Source organism: Nerophis ophidion, linkage group LG03 (genome assembly GCF_033978795.1).
Source record: "Nerophis ophidion isolate RoL-2023_Sa linkage group LG03, RoL_Noph_v1.0, whole genome shotgun sequence".
Taxonomy (NCBI): Eukaryota; Metazoa; Chordata; class Actinopteri; order Syngnathiformes; family Syngnathidae; genus Nerophis; species Nerophis ophidion.
The window spans coordinates 85,998,914-86,016,014 of record NC_084613.1 but is presented as its reverse complement, the minus strand read 5'-3'; the positions used below and the strand labels follow the sequence as shown (position 1 = coordinate 86,016,014).

The window sequence follows — 17,101 nt, the reverse complement described above, 5'->3', positions numbered from 1 at the left end:
GACTGAAGCTCTACATAAAACAAGAATGGGAAAGAATTCCACTTTCAAAGCTTCAACAATTTGTTTCCTCAGTTCCCAAACGTTTATTGAGTGTTGTTAAAAGAAAAGGCGATGTAACACAGTGGTGAACATGCCCTTTCCCAACTACTTTGGCACATGTTACAGCCATGAAATTCTAAGTTAATGATTATTTTCCCCAAAAAAATAAAGTTTATGATTTTGAACATCAAATATCTTGTTTTTGTAGCATATTCAACTGAATATGGCTTGAAAAGGATTTGCAAATCATTGTATTCTGTTTATATTTACATCTAACACAATTTCCCAACTCATATGGAAACGGGGTTTGTATTTAGAAAAAAATCAGTTCTACTTTTCATTACATCTATTTAAATTATCCATCCATCCATTTTCTACTGCTCTTCCCTTTTGGGATCACGGGGGGTTCTGGAGCCTATACCAGCTTATTCGGGCGGAAGGCGGGGTACAACACCCTGGACAAGTCGCCACCTCATCGCAGTTATTTTTTTTAGACCAGTTGATCTGCCGTTTCTTTTCTTTTTCCTCCTATGTCCCACCCTCCCTTGTGGAGGGGGGTCCGGTCCGATCCGGTGGCCATGTACTGCTCGCCTGTGTATCGGCTGGGGACATCTCTGCGCTGCTGATCCGCCTCCGCTTGGGATGGTTTCCTGCTGGCTCCGCTGTGAGCGGGACTCTCGCTGCTGTGTTGGATCCGCTTTGGACTGGACTCTCGCGACTGTGTTGGATCCATTGTGGATCGAACTTTCACAATATCATGTTAGACCCGCTCGACATCCATTGCTTTCCTCCTCTCCAAGGTTCTCATAGTCATCATTGTCACCGACGTCCCACTGGGTGTGAGTTTTCCTTGCCCTTATGTGGGCCTACCGAGGATGTCGTAGTGGTTTGTGCAGCCCTTTGAGACACTAGTGATTTAGGGCTATATAAGTAAACATTGATTGATTGATATTTAAATTGTATGACTTTTATACAATTTTGGGCTTTTTCTCCCTCTTTGTGTCGTTCAGACTCAGATGGACAAACTGGACACATTCAGAGCGGAGAGTCTAAAAAGCAACCAGTCCGTCTGGTTCGGACACTACACCACGTCCACCATCGTGTCGCCGTCACCGGGCGTGCGGGAGCTGATGAGGTGCGAGCAGACGCGTCTCTTCAACCGTAAAAAAGTCCAACTTCTCCGTTTTCTGATTGCTGTCCTGCGTGTTTAGGTCGGCCATCGCCTATTTGTGCGGCCACCTGCACACGCTGGGCGGCCTGATGCCCGTCCTCCACAGTCGACATCCCAGCGGCGCCTTGGAGCTGGAGCTCGGAGACTGGATGGACAACCGCAAGTAAGAAAGGCGTACTTTTTTTTTTTGTAAGCTTAGCATGATTGGTCTCAAATTACAAATGCATATGCACAAAAAAAAAAAAAAAAAAAAAAATTCATAGCATGCAGTTCTGCTGCAGTCCTGTCAGTGGCAGTAATGAGCAATATAAAGTAGGTGACAACTGCAAAGTATCGGTGGAACATTTTATCAACATTTTGGACTGGCTGAAATCGGCCCTAGTGTGTGAATGTGAGTGTGAATGTTGTCTGTCTATCTGTGTTGGCCCTGCGATGAGGTGGCGACTTGTCCAGGGTGTACCCCGCCTTCCGCCCGATTGTAGCTGAGATAGGCGCCAGCGCCCCCCGCGACCCCAAAAGGGAATAAGCGGTAGGAAATGGATGGATGGATGATTCACATTGGGGTGTCCAAACTTTTTCTACTGAAAATGAAAGCATCCAGGGGCCATTTTGATATTTTTCATTTCCATTTTCAAAACCAATACAATATTGTAACCCTTTGGGCTCATCTCAATTTTAGTGAATGCTAAATGTCCCGGGGACCCTGAAGTGTCTCGGTCATTGAACTGAGAAAAACCAGTCCATCCATCTTCTTCCGCTTATCCGAGGTGGGGTCGCGGGGGCAGCAGCCTAAGCAGGGAAGCCCAGACTTCCTTCTCCCCAGCCACTTCTTCCAGCTCCTCCCGGGGGATCCCGAGGCATTCCCAGGCCAGCCAGGAGACATAGTCTTCCCAACGTGTCCTGGGTCTTCCCCGTGGCCTCCTACCGGAAACAAATCATAAATATATTTTATTATATCATTTTTTTTTACTTTCAACGCTTGAGTACTGTCACGCTTTCTGTGCGCGGAGTTGCCACTTCGTGGATGCACGACGACCAGTCAGCAGGAGCGCAGGTAAGAAACTGATATTTCATATAATAAAACAAAAGAACACTGATACAAAAGGACAAAATAAAGCGTGTGCCTAACGCTAAACTTAGCAGGAGACAAAAGTACAAAAACATAACGTGCCGACCGCACGCGGAAGCTAAGGCGGACTTAGCACATGGAAAGACGTAGAACAGAATACTTAACGTGACTTGTTGCAAAAGCAAACAATTGACCGAGGACGAACTGAGGCATCAGGTGGGCTTAAATACACAAATAATAATCAAAAACAGGTGTGTGACAGGAGCCCGTGAGGAGGAGCACATCACGTTGCCATGGTGACTAAACAAACGGGGAAGTGCTCAAACACAAGGAATCGGCAGAGTCCAGAAGTAAACATGAAGAAAGACATATAAACGGCAAAACAGCAACTTCAAATCGATCCGTTGACACAAAGTTTGAATTTGAATTGGACTCTACCGACCGGAATAGCTCGGTTGGTAGATTGGCCGTGCCAGCAACTTGAGGGTTCCAGGTTCGATCCCCGCATCTGCCATCTTAGTCACTGCCGTTGTGTCCTTGGGCAAGACATTTTACCCACCTGCTCCCAGAGACACCCACACTGGTTTAAAAATGCAACTTAGATATTGGGTTTCACTATGTAAAGCGCTCTGAGTCACTAGAGAAAAGCACTATATAAATATAATTTACCGTATTTTTCGGATCATAAGTCGTGCCGGATGAAAATGCACAATAAAGAAGGATCCATCCATCCATCCATCCATCCATCTTCCGCTTATCCGAGGTCGGGTCGCGGGGGCAGCAGCCTAAGCAGGGAAGCCCAGACTTTTGTCGCCTGTGGAGAAAGTTAATGTTGATATTTACCTTAGAAGGCTGCAAATAGAAAAGTGGTATACAATTTTTAATAAAAATTGTAAACCACTGATGATTTTCATTTGCTTTTTGAAAGTTAATTTTGCACTATTAAGTTCTATAAGCATTGCTTGTTCCATATTCAGCAAACTGAGCAATAATTAACGTTTTATTCATGCACTTTCTCTTGCTACTTCAAGGTTTGGATGTTTGAGTCATTCATGATTGTTTTTATTTTCAAATGTATTATTAGCCTGTGGAAAAATTGTATTTTGATATTTCCTCAGAAGGCTGGAAATAGAAAACAGGCATTAGATGTTTATTTAAATTTTATTTGATATGCCATTGATATTTTTGATTATTATTTGAAACTTGATTTTACATGTCACTATAAAGTTATATAAGCCTTGCTTGTTCAATATTCAATGCAAAACTTGTTTGGGTCCCTATTAAAAGGTTACTTTGTTCAACCTTGGCTTTGTTCAGTTTTAGATGTTGGCCTACTCTGTATTTGAGTTTGACACCCCTGCTCTAGATCAACTCCAGATTTATCCGTCGATTAAGTCTTTTTGTTTTTTTGGGGTGTTTTTATGTTTTTTGCAGTTTTTGTCAGAGAAAACCTTGTTTGACTTTTATAGCAAACACACGAAATATGCAATATTTTCACCATTAAAAGTGTAATATTTGATGTGAAGTAATTGGAGTCATTGGAGTTTATTTTTTTTTTTTTAAATGCCCTAATTGTCCGGCATTTTGAATTAGGGTTGCGTGTACTTTCAATGTACGTCCAGGGTTAAGTTACCGTTTATATATTACTCAAGTTGGTGAATTCTAGCTGAAAATATTGTAGCGGCTGGCTACGGAGTGTTAGCCAATGGCTTTGGCTGGGGGGCGGGACTTCTGGGTAAGATAGGGAAGTGACGCTGTTGACAGGAAGTGTTGGTTCGAGTTTTGCCCGGAAAGGTCCTTTTTTTGTTTTAAATGTTGATTCTGCATTATTTTTTTTTTTTACAGAAGCCTAAAATAATTGGCTCAGAAATGCTACCTCTGTTTTTGTTGTTTTAACTGATTTGTGAAATACTCTTCACCTATGGTATATTCTCTGAGAACAACTGTTTTTGTTTCAAATGTTTTGAGGCATTATTTATATATTTTTTTTACATTAGAATGGTCCACTGGACTGAGAAGAGACATTTAAAGAATGGGCTGTTACCTGTTTTTTGTTCAAATAGAATTAACCTGTCTTGAGGCATTATTTATGTTTACATTATATCAAACAATCAAGAGGTTATTTTGAATATTGCTTCCTCTGTACTTTTTCTAAAACTGTGAATGTTACATAATATAAGTGTGACTTATTTTGGTATACTCTCAACAGAGGAGAAAAAATGCTTTATTTAAATAAATATATTTATAAAGCAAATGTTCACCTAGTCCTGGCCTTGGCACGCATATGTGTCCTCTTTTTGGGGCGGTATAGCTCGGTTGGTAGAGCGGCCGTGCCAGCAACTTGAGGGTTGCAGGTTCGATTCCCGCTTCCGCCATCCTAGTCACTGCCGTTGTGTCCTTGGGCAAGACACTTTACCCACCTGCTCCCAGTGCCACCCACACTGGTTTAAATGTAACTTAGATATTGGGTTTCAGTATGTAAAGCGCTTTGAGTCACTAGAGAAAAGCGCTATATAAATATAATTCACTTCACTTTGTTGTTGTTGCAGCGGTGTAGCGTGCAAGGACGGGAGTGGAAGAAGTGTCAAAAGATGGCGCTAACTGTTTTAATGACATAGCTCGGTTGGTAGAGTGGCCGTGCCAGCAACTTGAGGGTTGCAGGTTCGATTCCCGCTTCCGCCATCCTAGTCACTGCCGTTGTGTCCTTGGGCAAGACACTTTACCCACCTGCTCCCAGTGCCACCCACACTGGTTTAAATGTAACTTAGATATTGGGTTTCAGTATGTAAAGCGCTTTGAGTCACTAGAGAAAAGCGCTATATAAATATAATTCACTTCACTTCACATTATGGTCAGCCTAATTAACAAAAAAAATAGATCTAAAATCTAAGATATAATTTTCGATACGAGCATTACTGCAGCGTGTTTACTTGAACAAATAATACATTCATCCATCCATTTCCTACCGCTTGTCCCTTCCGGGGTTGTGGGGGTTGCTGGAGCCTCTCTCTATATGGGCCAGTTAAATACAGTTCCTCCAATAACAACAATGTTGGTCTTTTCTTGTATTTTAGTCAAGTCATTGAGGAAAAAGGTGACCATGGTAGGCTGTAGGCTACTAGGAGCTAGCAGCTACGCAACAGCTGAGCGCACAATAGCACGCGAGCTGGACATACACAGTCTAAAATAAAACATGACATTAGTCAATATAAACGAGTATCAAAATAGGGACGGCGTGGCGCAGTGGGGAGAGTGGCCGTGCGCAACCCGGAGCGTCCCTGGTTCAATCCCCACCTAGTACCAACCTCGTCACATCCGTTGTGTCCTGAGCAAGACACTTCACCCTTGCTCCTGATGGGTGCTGGTTGGCGCCTTGCATGGCAGCTCCCTCCATCAGTGTGTGAATGTGTGTGTGAATGTGGAAGTAGTGTCAAAGCGCTTTGAGTACCTTGAAGGTAGAAAAGCGCTATACAAGTACAACCCATTTATTATTTATTTATTTATTATCAATCGGTCAATAATTCATAACAAAGTTGTTTTTATTTCATACCAGTACGGATTTTGATTCATTATTTTTTAACGATGCCAGTTTTAAACTAAAAAAAAACAGGCATGCCTTTGTGTTATTAGTGTCATTATTGCAACATTTTATTGTTACATTACACCTGTTTGCTATTTTATTCCACTTTTTTATGGTTTTTTTTTTTTTTTTTTTCAAATTGTATTTTCAAAATGTGCCGTGGGCCGTTAAAAAAAAAAGAAAAGCTGCTGGCCGCAAATGGCCCTGTTGACTTAATCGTGTAATAATTTTAACAAAGTTTTCGTACATGCGCAAATCTTTCTACTGGTGGCCAAAGATCTATAAAAAAAAAAGGTCTGTTTTGTTTATTGCTGTTGTAGAATCTATGTTAAAACTGTCATAGTTGTACTTCTCAACCTTCTTTGCACCAAACGGACCATTTTCAATAAAAAAAAAAGAAAAAAAGGACCTCTTCAACTCACACCCGTGTCGACAAAATCGGTCGACCATGTATGTTGATGAGTTGGTCAACTTAGACGGGTTGTGGACAATAAATGCGATTCAATATATTCAACGGTATTTTGGTCTCCGACCAGGTACAGGATCCTGGCTTTTGACCACGACCTGCTGAGTTTCTCAGACCTGAGATTTGAACAGTGGCCTGTGGTGCTCATCACTAACCCCAAGGACCGGCAGTACTTGCATCCAGGACTGGAACCTGTGGGCCGCATACGGAGGTCCACTCACATCAGGTGGGTGATATTTTTGACATCATGATATCGTCCTTGTGTGACAACCAGTATGACTTTGTATGGCAACGTTTTAATGGGAATTAGTGGTCACACTGATCCGATATTGATATCAGGCTTCACGGTGGCAGAGGGGTTAGTGCGTCTGCCTCACAATACGAAGGTCCTGCAGTCCTGGGTTCAAATCCAGGCTCGGGATCTTTCTGTGTGGAGTTTGCATGTTCTCCCCGTGAATGCGTGGGTTCCCTCCGGGTACTCCGGCTTCCTCCCACCTCCAAAGACATGCACCTGGGGATAGGCCCCTCCCACCTCCAAAGACATGCACCTGGGGATAGGCCCCTCCCACTTCCAAAGACATGCACCTGGGGATAGGTTGATTGGCAACACTAAATGGTCCCTAGTGTGTGAATGTGAGTGTGAATGTTGTCAGTCTATCTGTGTTGGCCTTGTGATGAGGTGGCGACTTGTCCAGGGTGTAACCCGCCTTCCGCCCGATTGTAGCTGAGATAGGCACCAGCGCCCACCGCGACCCCGAAAGGTAATAAGCGGTAGAAAATGGATGGATGGAAATAAAAAAAACATAAAAAAAGTATCATTGGCTTTCATGTAAAATGTCATGTCTGTTGATCAAAAGGGAATAAGCGGTAGAAAATGGATGGATGGAAATAAAAAAAAATAAAAAAAGTATCATTGGCTTTCATGTAAAATGTCATGTCTGTTGATCAAAAGGGAATAAGCGGTAGAAAATGGATGGATGGAAATAAAAAAAAAATAAAAAAAGTATCATTGGCTTTCATGTAAAATGTCATGTCTGTTGATCATCTTTTTGTTTGGCTTTGTGCTGTTTGTTTTTTGGACACTCAGTTCCTGTTTTTGCACTTCCTTGTTTGTTTTGTTTCCATGACTACCCATCAGTTTGTACTAGGGATGCACCGATTAATCGGTAACCGAATATATTCGGCCGAATATGGCAAAAAAAAGCCACATTCGGCCTTCGGTGGATTGAGTTAAAAACAAGGCCGAATAGTGGCGTGTGACGCAATCAACCAACGTGACGCGGTGACGTTGGGATATGTTGTGTACCTGTATAAGTGTATGAGGTTACAAGCACACACTTATTGAGATTTAGTGGGGCCTCTGTTTACATTATTAGCCTGTTGTGTAGGCTACCTGTATAAGTGTATGAGGTTACAAGCACACACTTAATTGAGATTTAGTGGGGCCTCTGTTTACATTATTAGCATATCTACTGTGGCTAAGCAGACTTTTGCCAAAAGGACAATCAATCAATCAATCAATCAATCAATGTTTACTTATATAGCCCTAAATCACTAGTGTCTCAAAGGGCCGCACAAACCACTACGACATCCTCGGGCAAGGAAAACTCACACCCAGTGGGACATCGGTGACAATAATGACTATGAGAACATGATACTGTGATACTGATGATACTGATGACTATGAGAACATATGAGAACATGATACTGTGAAAGATCAATCCACAATGGATCCAACCCACTTGCGAGAGTCCAGTCCAAAGCGGATCCAACACAGCAGCGAGAGTCCCGTTCACAGCGGAGCCAGCAGGAAACCATCCCAAGCGGAGGCTGATCAGCAGCGCAGAGATGTCCCCAGCCGATATCTGCGGGCTGTAGAGCTTTTTCATTTCGGGCTCCAGTACTCTGGAATGCCCTCCCGGTAACAGTTGGAGATGCTACCTCAGTAGAAGCATTTAAGTCTCACCTTAAAACTCATTTGTATACTCTAGCCTTTAAATAGACGCCCTTTTTAGACCAGTTGATCTGCCGTCTCTTTTCTTTTTCTTCTATGTCCCACTCTCCTTGTTGTGGGTTTATCCACTTTAATGCACTTTATTTTTTTTTTTTTGGAATGCATGTTTTGTTTGAAGGCCTAATATAAATGAAAAACTTTGTGCTTTTTTTGAAAAGGAAAGGGTCCTGGAATATTAAAAAATGTCAATATTCGATAGAAAATTACTTTATTTGAAAAACATGTCTAAATATTTATTCTAGGCTATTTATGCAATATAAAAAAATTGTGAAAAACTGCATTCATTATTTGGTATTCGGCCTATGGCCAAGCGTTTAAATTTTATTTGGCTTCGGCCACAAATTTTCATTTCGGTGCATCCCTAGTTTTTACCTGTCCTTATGTCACGCACCTGTCTCACGTTTTGCACTCGCACACCTGCCACTAATCACCACAGCATTATTTAAACCTGTAGTTACCAGGTAGTCAGCCTGGCAACTTTACCTTTACTCACTTCATGCCATGCTACACCTCTGTCACTCATGCCGATCCATAGTTTTACTTCTTGTCATGCCACGTAAGTTTTGTTTGTTAATGCCACAGTTGGTGTCTTTTGTTTTTTGTCCATAGTTCTGCCTTTGTGCTAGTCTTTTGTTTTCATTAGTCAAGTTTGTTCTCCGCCATTGTGCACACCTTTTGTTTGCCTCTGTTTTTGTAGTAATAACACTAACTGTTTCTGTAGTTTGCTAGTGTTATTAATAACTAAGGGGTCGTAACAGAAAATAATTGAGAAGCGCGGGGTTAGAGTGAGATATAAAAATAAAACGTGTGCTCATTTACCACGAATTGATTAACGTGGACCCAGACTTAAACAAGTTGAAAAACTTATTGGGGTGTTAGCATTTAGTGGTCAATTGTACGGAATATGTACTGTACTTTGCAATCTACTAATAAAGGTTTCAATCAATCAATCAATCAATGCTTACTTTTGTACATAAAACGTGGGTTTAACCTGTTGACTTTTTCCATCCACTGCTAGTAATACTACCACTAAAAGGCACTTGAAGAAAAATGGGCTGCATGGTCGAGTGGCCAAAAAGTTCAATTTTGGTCTCATCACTCCAAATGACTTTGTTCCAGAAGTTTTGAGGCTTGTCTCTGTGCTGTGTGGCGTAATGTAAGCGGGATACTTTGTGACTTTCGAGCAGAAATGGCTTTCTTCTGGCGACTCGACCCTGCAGCCCATTTTTCTTCATATCCTTCCTTATCGTGCATCTTGAAACAGCCACACCACATTTTTTCATAGAGTCCTGTATTTCAGCTGAAGTTATTTGTGGATTTTTCTTTGCATCTCGCACAATTTTCCTGGCAGTTGTGACTGAAATCTTTGCTGGTCTACCTGAATCCCCTCATTTTCTACTTCTTAATCAGCGTTTGAACACTGCTGATTGGCATTCTCAATTCCTTGGGTATCTTTTTATACCCCTTTCCTGATTCATGCAGTTCAAACACCTTTTCTCGCAGATCCTTTGACAATTATTTTGCCTTCCCTATGACTCAGAATCCAGAAACATCTGTGCAGCACTGGACGAAAGATGCAATGGTCTGTCAGAAGCCCAGAAAGTCACTGACCTTTTATACACACACATTAATTACAAACAAACAGGTCACAGGTGAGGATTGGAACCTTGACTAGCCATTCAAACCCGTTTGTGTCAACTTTTGTGCATGTTATCAGGTCAGAGTCATTGGGCTATGTAAACTTTTGATGAGGGTCATTTGGCTAAAAGGCACTTGAAGAAAAATGGGCTGCATGGTCGAGTGGCCAAAAAGTTCAATTTTGGTCTCATCACTCCAAATGACTTTGTTCCAGAAGTTGTGAGGCTTGTCTCTGTGCTGTGTGGCGTAATGTAAGCGGGATACTTTGTGACATTCGAGCAGAAATGGCTTTCTTCTGGCGACTCGACCCTGCAGCCCATTTTTCTTCAAATCCTTCCTTATTGTGCATCTTGAAACAGCCACACCACAAATTTTCAGAGAGTCCTGTATTTCAGCTGAAGTTATTTGTGGATATTTCTTTGCATCTCGCACAATTTTCCTGGCAGTTGTGACTAAAATCTTTGCTGGTCTACCTGAATCCCCTCATTTTCCACTTCTTAATCAGCGTTTGAACACTGCTGATTGGCATTCTCAATTCCTTGGGTATCTTTTTATACCCCTTTCCTGTTTTATGCAGTTCAAACACCTTTTCTTGCAGATCCTTTGACAATTCTTTTGCCTTCATTATGACTCAGAATCCAGAAACATCTGTGCAGCACTGGACGAAAGATGCAATGGTCTGTCAGAAGCCCAGAAAGTCACTGACCTTTTATACACACACATTAATTACAAACAAACAGGTCACAGGTGAGGATTGGAACCTTGATTAGCCATTCAAACCTGTTTGTGTCAACTTTTGTGCATGTTATCAGGTCAGAGTCATTGGGCTATGTAAACTTTTGATGAGGGTCATTTGGGTACTTTCTTTTGTCATTTCGATTTAAAAAGAGTAAACACAGTTGTTTGCCAATAAATAGCTTCACACAACCATTAAGCATGAGTGGAAGAACGTTTTTTGTGTTATCATTCAGAATGGCCTAGAAATTATAAATTCTCCCAGGGTATGTAAACTTATGAGCACAACTGTATCTGAACAAACATCTTAGCTTGGTGTTATAGGGAACAAAGCAAATGTCTGATATCTATCTAATTAGGGTCTGCGTGGAGTCCTTTGCCATGGGCCAAGGACCCTATTGAAACTGGTGCGTTTTATTATTATTCCGCACCTATGCGCTGTAATTTGACCCCCTTAACATGCTTCAAAACTCACCAAATTTGACACACACATCGGTCTGGCATGCCTTCCCAACTTATTAGGCAGCCAAACCATAAAAATCAAAATTGCGCGCTAGCGCCCCCTAGGAAGGAAAGAAAAACAGACTGCTTGTAACTTCCGTTAGGAATGTTGTACAGACATGAAACAAAAACTGTCACGTAGGTCTAACTTAGACCTACATTTCATTATTCTATCTTCTAGGGCAAAAATCAACAGGAAGTTGGAAAAAAAAACCCTTCAAAACAAAATTTTCGCAAAAAATTCAATTTTTGCCTCTTTGAGCTGAAATTTTGACCCCCTTAAAATGCTTCAAAACTCACCAAACTTGGCACACACATCAGGACTGGCAGAAATTGCGATCTAATGAAAAAAAAAAAAAAAAAAAAAAAAAACTCAAAATTGCGCTCTTGCGCAATTTTTGATCAAAACACAGCAAAAACTGCTTCGAGGAAGAAAACACAAGACAAAACTGCTTGTAACTTCCGGTGGGAATGCCGGAAAGACATGAAAGAAAAACTTCTATGTAGGTCTCACTTAGACCTACATTTAGATGATTGACCTCCTTCGGCAAAAATCAACAGGAAGTTAAAAATTACCCCTTCAAAATAAAATCTTTGTAAAAACCTGTCACATTTTTCAAACGTAAACTCCTCCGAGTGCGTTTGTCGTTTCGGCTTCAAACTCGCACAGGAGAGGGATTGAACCCTTTTGATTAAAACTATCCAACAACGTTTTGATTACTGCTCCGGTTTTGATTTTACGCGCCTTCAAAGAACCCCTGCGCAAAGTTTCCTAAAAAATTTCATTTTTGCCTCTTTGAGCTGTGATTTGACCCCCTTAAAATGCTTCAAAGTGAAAGTTAAAGCTCTACTTAGGGACGGCGTGGCGCAGTGGGAGAGTGGCTGTGCGCAACCCGAGCGTTCCCGGTTCAATTCCCACCTAGTACCAACCTCGTCACGTCCGTTGTGTCCTGAGCAAGACACTTCACGCTTGCTCCTCATGGGTACTGGTTGGCGCTTTGCATAGCAGCTCCGTCCATCAATGTGTGAATGTGTGTGTGAATGGGTAAATGTGGAAGTAGTGTCAAAGCGCTTTGAGTACCTTGAAGGTAGAAAAGCGCTATACAAGTACAGCCCATTTATCATTTATTTATTTACTATGCAAAGCGAAAGCCATGTATCAACAACATCCAGAAACGCCGATCTGTAATTTGACCCCCTTACCATGCTTTAAAACTCACCAAATTTTACACACACATCAGGACTGGCGAAAATTACCATCTAATAAAAAACCAAACCCTAAAAATCAAAATTGCGCTCTAGCGCCCCCTAGCAAAAAACCCAGACAAAACTGCATGTAACTTCTGTTAGAAATGTCGTAGAGACATAAAATAAAAACTTCTATGTTGGTCTGACTTAGACCAGGGCTTGAGCGGACCCGACCAACGCTGCTTGCAGCTTTAATTAATAATGAATCTGTCAAAGTTTGGAATATGCCGAGGTACAATAAAAACCACTGAGGTCCAACTTCTGTATGAATTGTTGTATATAGTTATTGTAATTCATAGGCAACATCTGATGTCTTTTTATGCGTTGACAGGATTTTGGCGTTCTCAGAGGCGCCCATCTTGTCGGTGCAGGTTAGCGTGGACGACGAGCCTTTAAGGACAGGACAGCCTGCTGGAGGCCCCCTCTACGTGCTGCCATGGCAACCATCGCGCTACCTCACCGGGCTGCACACCATCCGAGTTCAGGTGGAGGTCGGTGCAGGATTCCTTGTCCTTACTTTATGTACATGTGCCAGATCACGGGTATCCAGACTTGGTCTACTTATGGCCGCACACTGAAAAATAAACGCAGGCGGAGGCCGTATTGATATGTTTAATTTCTAAAACCAATACGATGTATATTGTAACCCTTAGGGCTTCACCCAAAGTTGGTGAATGTTAAAGGGGTCGTATTAAGATTTTTGATGCTATTACAAAAAAACTGAATAAAAGAGAAAGTATGTGAACTATAACGAGAAAAGTGTGCAATTATGACACTAATAATACAAAACTTTTTTTTTTAACTGTCATTGCCCAAAAAATATTAAACCTGTAGTCGGCCATAAGTCATATAATTACTATATGACTTATCACATTTATGAGTCGGGACCTTTCGGATCCCTAAGACTTTTCGTCGGATCCTTTTTTTTTTTAAACAATCATTGTTAAAAATCATTGTTGTTTTGAATTAAATCTCAAAATACCGCACAACAATATGGATGGATGGATGCAATATTCATTAAAGGGGACCACAAACAATTTCACATTGGCCCAGTCACATGTTATCTACGGCTTCTCACAAACACAAGTGAATGCAAGGCATACTTGGTCAACAGCCATACTGGTCACACTGAGGGTGGCCGTATAAACAACTTTAACACTGTTACAAATATGCACCACACTACACCCGTCGTTACCCCCTACCACCCCGCCCACCTCAACCTCCTCATGCTCTCTTAGGGAAAGCATGTCCCAAATTCCAAGCTGCTGTTTTGAGGCATGTTAAAAAAAATAACGCACTTTGGGACTTCAATAATAAATATGGCAGTGCCATGTTGGTATTTTTTTTCCATATCTTGAGTTGATTTATTTTTGGAAAACCTTGTTACATTGTTTAATGCATCCAGCGGGGGTATCACAACAAAATTAAGCATAATAACGTGTTAATTTCACGAATGTATATATCGGTATCGGTAATTAAGAGTTGGTTAATATTGGAATATAGGATATCGGTAAAAAAGCCATTATCAGACATCTCAAACCGTGATTATTTTGACCACAATAACCGTGTTATAACGTTTTCAGATCGCTCCATCCCTAGTCCTCGTTGTGCTCTTCCATCAGCAGAAAATGCCTACCATCCCGCAGTTTTTTGATACTATTACAAAAAACTGAATAAAAGAGCAAGTAGATAAACTATAACGAGAAAAGTGTGCAATTATGACACTAATAATTCAAAACTGCCATGTAAGCAGTTTTTTTTTTTTTTTAACTCATTGCCCAAAAAATATTAAACCTGTAGTCGGTCATAAGTCATATAATTACTATATGACTTATCACATTTCGTCGGATCCTTTTTTTTTAAACAATCATTGTTAAAAATCATTGTTGTTTTGAATTAAGTCTCAAAATACCGCACAACAATATGGATGGATGGATGCAATATTCATTAAAGGGGGACCACAAACAATTTCACATTGGCCCAGTCACATGTTATCTACGGCTTCTCACAAACACAAGTGAATGCAAGGCATACTTGGTCAACAGCCATACAGGTCACACTGAGGGTGGCCGTATAAACAACTTTAACACTGTTACAAATATGCACCACACTACACCTGTCGTTACCCCCTACCACCCTGCCCACCTCAACCTCCTCATGCTCTCTTAGGGAGAGCATGTCCCAAATTCCAAGCTGCTGTTTTGAGGCATGTTAAAAAAAATAATGCACTTTTTGATTCCAATAATAAATATGGCAGTGCCATGTTGGTATTTTTTTCCATATCTTGAGTTGATTTATTTTTGGAAAACCTTGTTACATTGTTTAATGCATCCAGCGGGGGTATCACAACAAAATTAAGCATAATAACGTGTTAATTTCACGAATGTATATATCGGTATCGGTAATTAAGAGTTGGTGAATATCGGATATCGGTAAAAAAGCCATTATCAGACATCTCTAACCGTGATTATTTTGACCACAATAACCGTGTTATAACGTTTTCAGATCGCTCCATCCCTAGTCCTCGTTGTGCTCTTCCATCAGCAGAAAAGGCCTACCATCCCGCAGTTCTTGTAATGTGAGCGTTTGTTTCTTTTCTGCGTGTGAGTCAGGACTCGTGGGGGCGGTCGAGCGTGCAGGAGCAGCACTTCGCCCTGGGCGACGACGACGTGACGCCCAGCTTTGGCTTCGTCCAGTCCTTCATCCTGCTGACGGACCACTACGTGGTGGGCCGGGTGGCCTTCGTGTTCACAATGCTGCTCAACGTGGGCGTGCTGCTGTGCTTCAGGTTCATGCGCACCTTGTCCGGCCGAGGTGAGCGGAACCGACTCTTCTTCCCCCCCTCGGGTGGCGTCCTGCAGACAAACTAAATGTCCTTGTCAACAGGACTGTCCTCTCCTGTGTGCACCTCACTACGGATGGTCAGTAAAGTGGACAGCTTCTTCTACTCTCTGCTCCTCTTCAACCTGTGCACGGCCTTAGGTGGGTTATCTTATGGAAGACTAGGGCTGGGCCAACTCTATCACGTTTTGTATAGGTCGATGTTGATAATTAAGGGATTTTTTTAATGACCTATGTAACATGAGGACCGGGAGAAAAAATATATTTAAAATTTTCCCTTATTCTGATTATGGCAGATATCAAGGCATAGAAAATAAAAAGAAAATGTCAACACTAACAGAAAACACTCAAATAATTTTAAACAAAATGCTGAAATCACATTAAACGCTATCAATAATCGCTTAAATGAAGATGTAAAAATAAGGAATGCTTTAAAAAGTGTTACGTAATAGTGCTGATATGATAACTTGTACTGCAAATGAGTATAATAGATTTTATTTGTAAAAGGCAGAGTACTACAGTGTATTAAAAAATAATAATAATAAAAAGATAGTATGCATGTATCTATAAAAAAGGCTTTTTCTAAAAGAAGGGGTTTTAAGCCTTTTTTAAAAGCATCTACAGTCTGTGGTACCCTCAGGTGGTCAGGGAGAGCGTTCCACAGAATGGGTGCGGCGTAGCAGGAAATGTCAACACTAACACGGAAAACACTCAAATCATTTTAAACAAAATGCTGAAATCACATTAAACGCTATCAATAATCGCTTAAATGGAGACATAAAAATAAGGAATACGTAAGGAATGCTTTAAAAAGTGTTACGTAATAGTGCTGATATAATAACTTGTACTGCAAACGAGTATAATAGATTTTATTTGTAAAAGGCAGAGTACTACAGTGTATTAACAAATAATAATAATAAAAAGATAGTATGCATGTATCTATTAAAAAAGGCTTTTTCTAAAAGAAGGGGTTTTAAGCCTTTTTTAAAAGCATCTACAGTCTGTGGTGCCCTCAGGTGGTCAGGGAAAGTGTTCCACAGACTGGGTGCGGCGTAGCAGAAAATGTCAACACTAACACGGAAAACACTCAAATCATTTTAAACAAAATGCTGAAATCACATTAAACGCTATCAATAATTGCTTAAATGAAGACGTAAAAATAAGGAATATGTAAGGAATGCTTTAAAAAGTGTTACGTAATAGTGCTGATATAATAACTTGTACTACAAAAGAGTATAATAGATTTTATTTGTAAAAAGGCAGAGTACTACAGTGTATTAACAAATAATAATAATAAAAAGATAATAAAAAGTAGAACAGTCTAATAGCTAGAATTAGTATGCATGTATCTATAAAAAAAAGGCTTTTTCAAAAAGAAGGGGTTTTAAGCCTTTTTTGAAAGCATCTACAGTCTGTGGTGCCCTCAGGTGGTCAGGGAGCGGCGTAGCAGAAAACCCGGTCTCCCATTGTCCGTAGCTTTGTCCTTGGAAGTTGGTGGAGGTTAGCCTGTTTGGAGCGGAGGTGTCGTGTGGAGGATTTGGGGGTGAGTACCGTATTATTCGGAGTATAAGTCGCTCCGGAGTATAAGTTGAACCTGCCGAAAATGCATAATAAAGAAGGAAAAAAACATATGGGTTGCTTTGGAGTATAAGTCGCATTTTGGGTGGGAAATCGATTTGATAAAACCCAACAGCAAGAATAGACATTTGAAAGGCAATTTAAAATAAATAAAGAATAGTGAACAACAGGCTGAATAAGTGTAGGTTATATGAGGCATAAATAAGCAACTGCTATGTTAA

At 40.9% G+C, this 17,101-nt stretch overlaps 1 protein-coding gene across 1 annotated transcript in view; it reads left to right on the top strand.

Moving 5' to 3' along the window:
• The window catches only part of tmem62 (transmembrane protein 62), a 47,416-nt gene that overhangs the window by 17,083 nt on the left and 13,232 nt on the right, over positions 1-17,101 (top strand). Inside the window, exons 6-11 of the mRNA XM_061896261.1 lie at positions 1,050-1,174; positions 1,251-1,373; positions 6,396-6,551; positions 12,793-12,952; positions 15,074-15,275; positions 15,348-15,443. Of these exons, the coding sequence (XP_061752245.1) occupies positions 1,050-1,174; positions 1,251-1,373; positions 6,396-6,551; positions 12,793-12,952; positions 15,074-15,275; positions 15,348-15,443 (862 nt within the window). The remainder of the gene's footprint in view (positions 1-1,049; positions 1,175-1,250; positions 1,374-6,395; positions 6,552-12,792; positions 12,953-15,073; positions 15,276-15,347; positions 15,444-17,101) is intronic.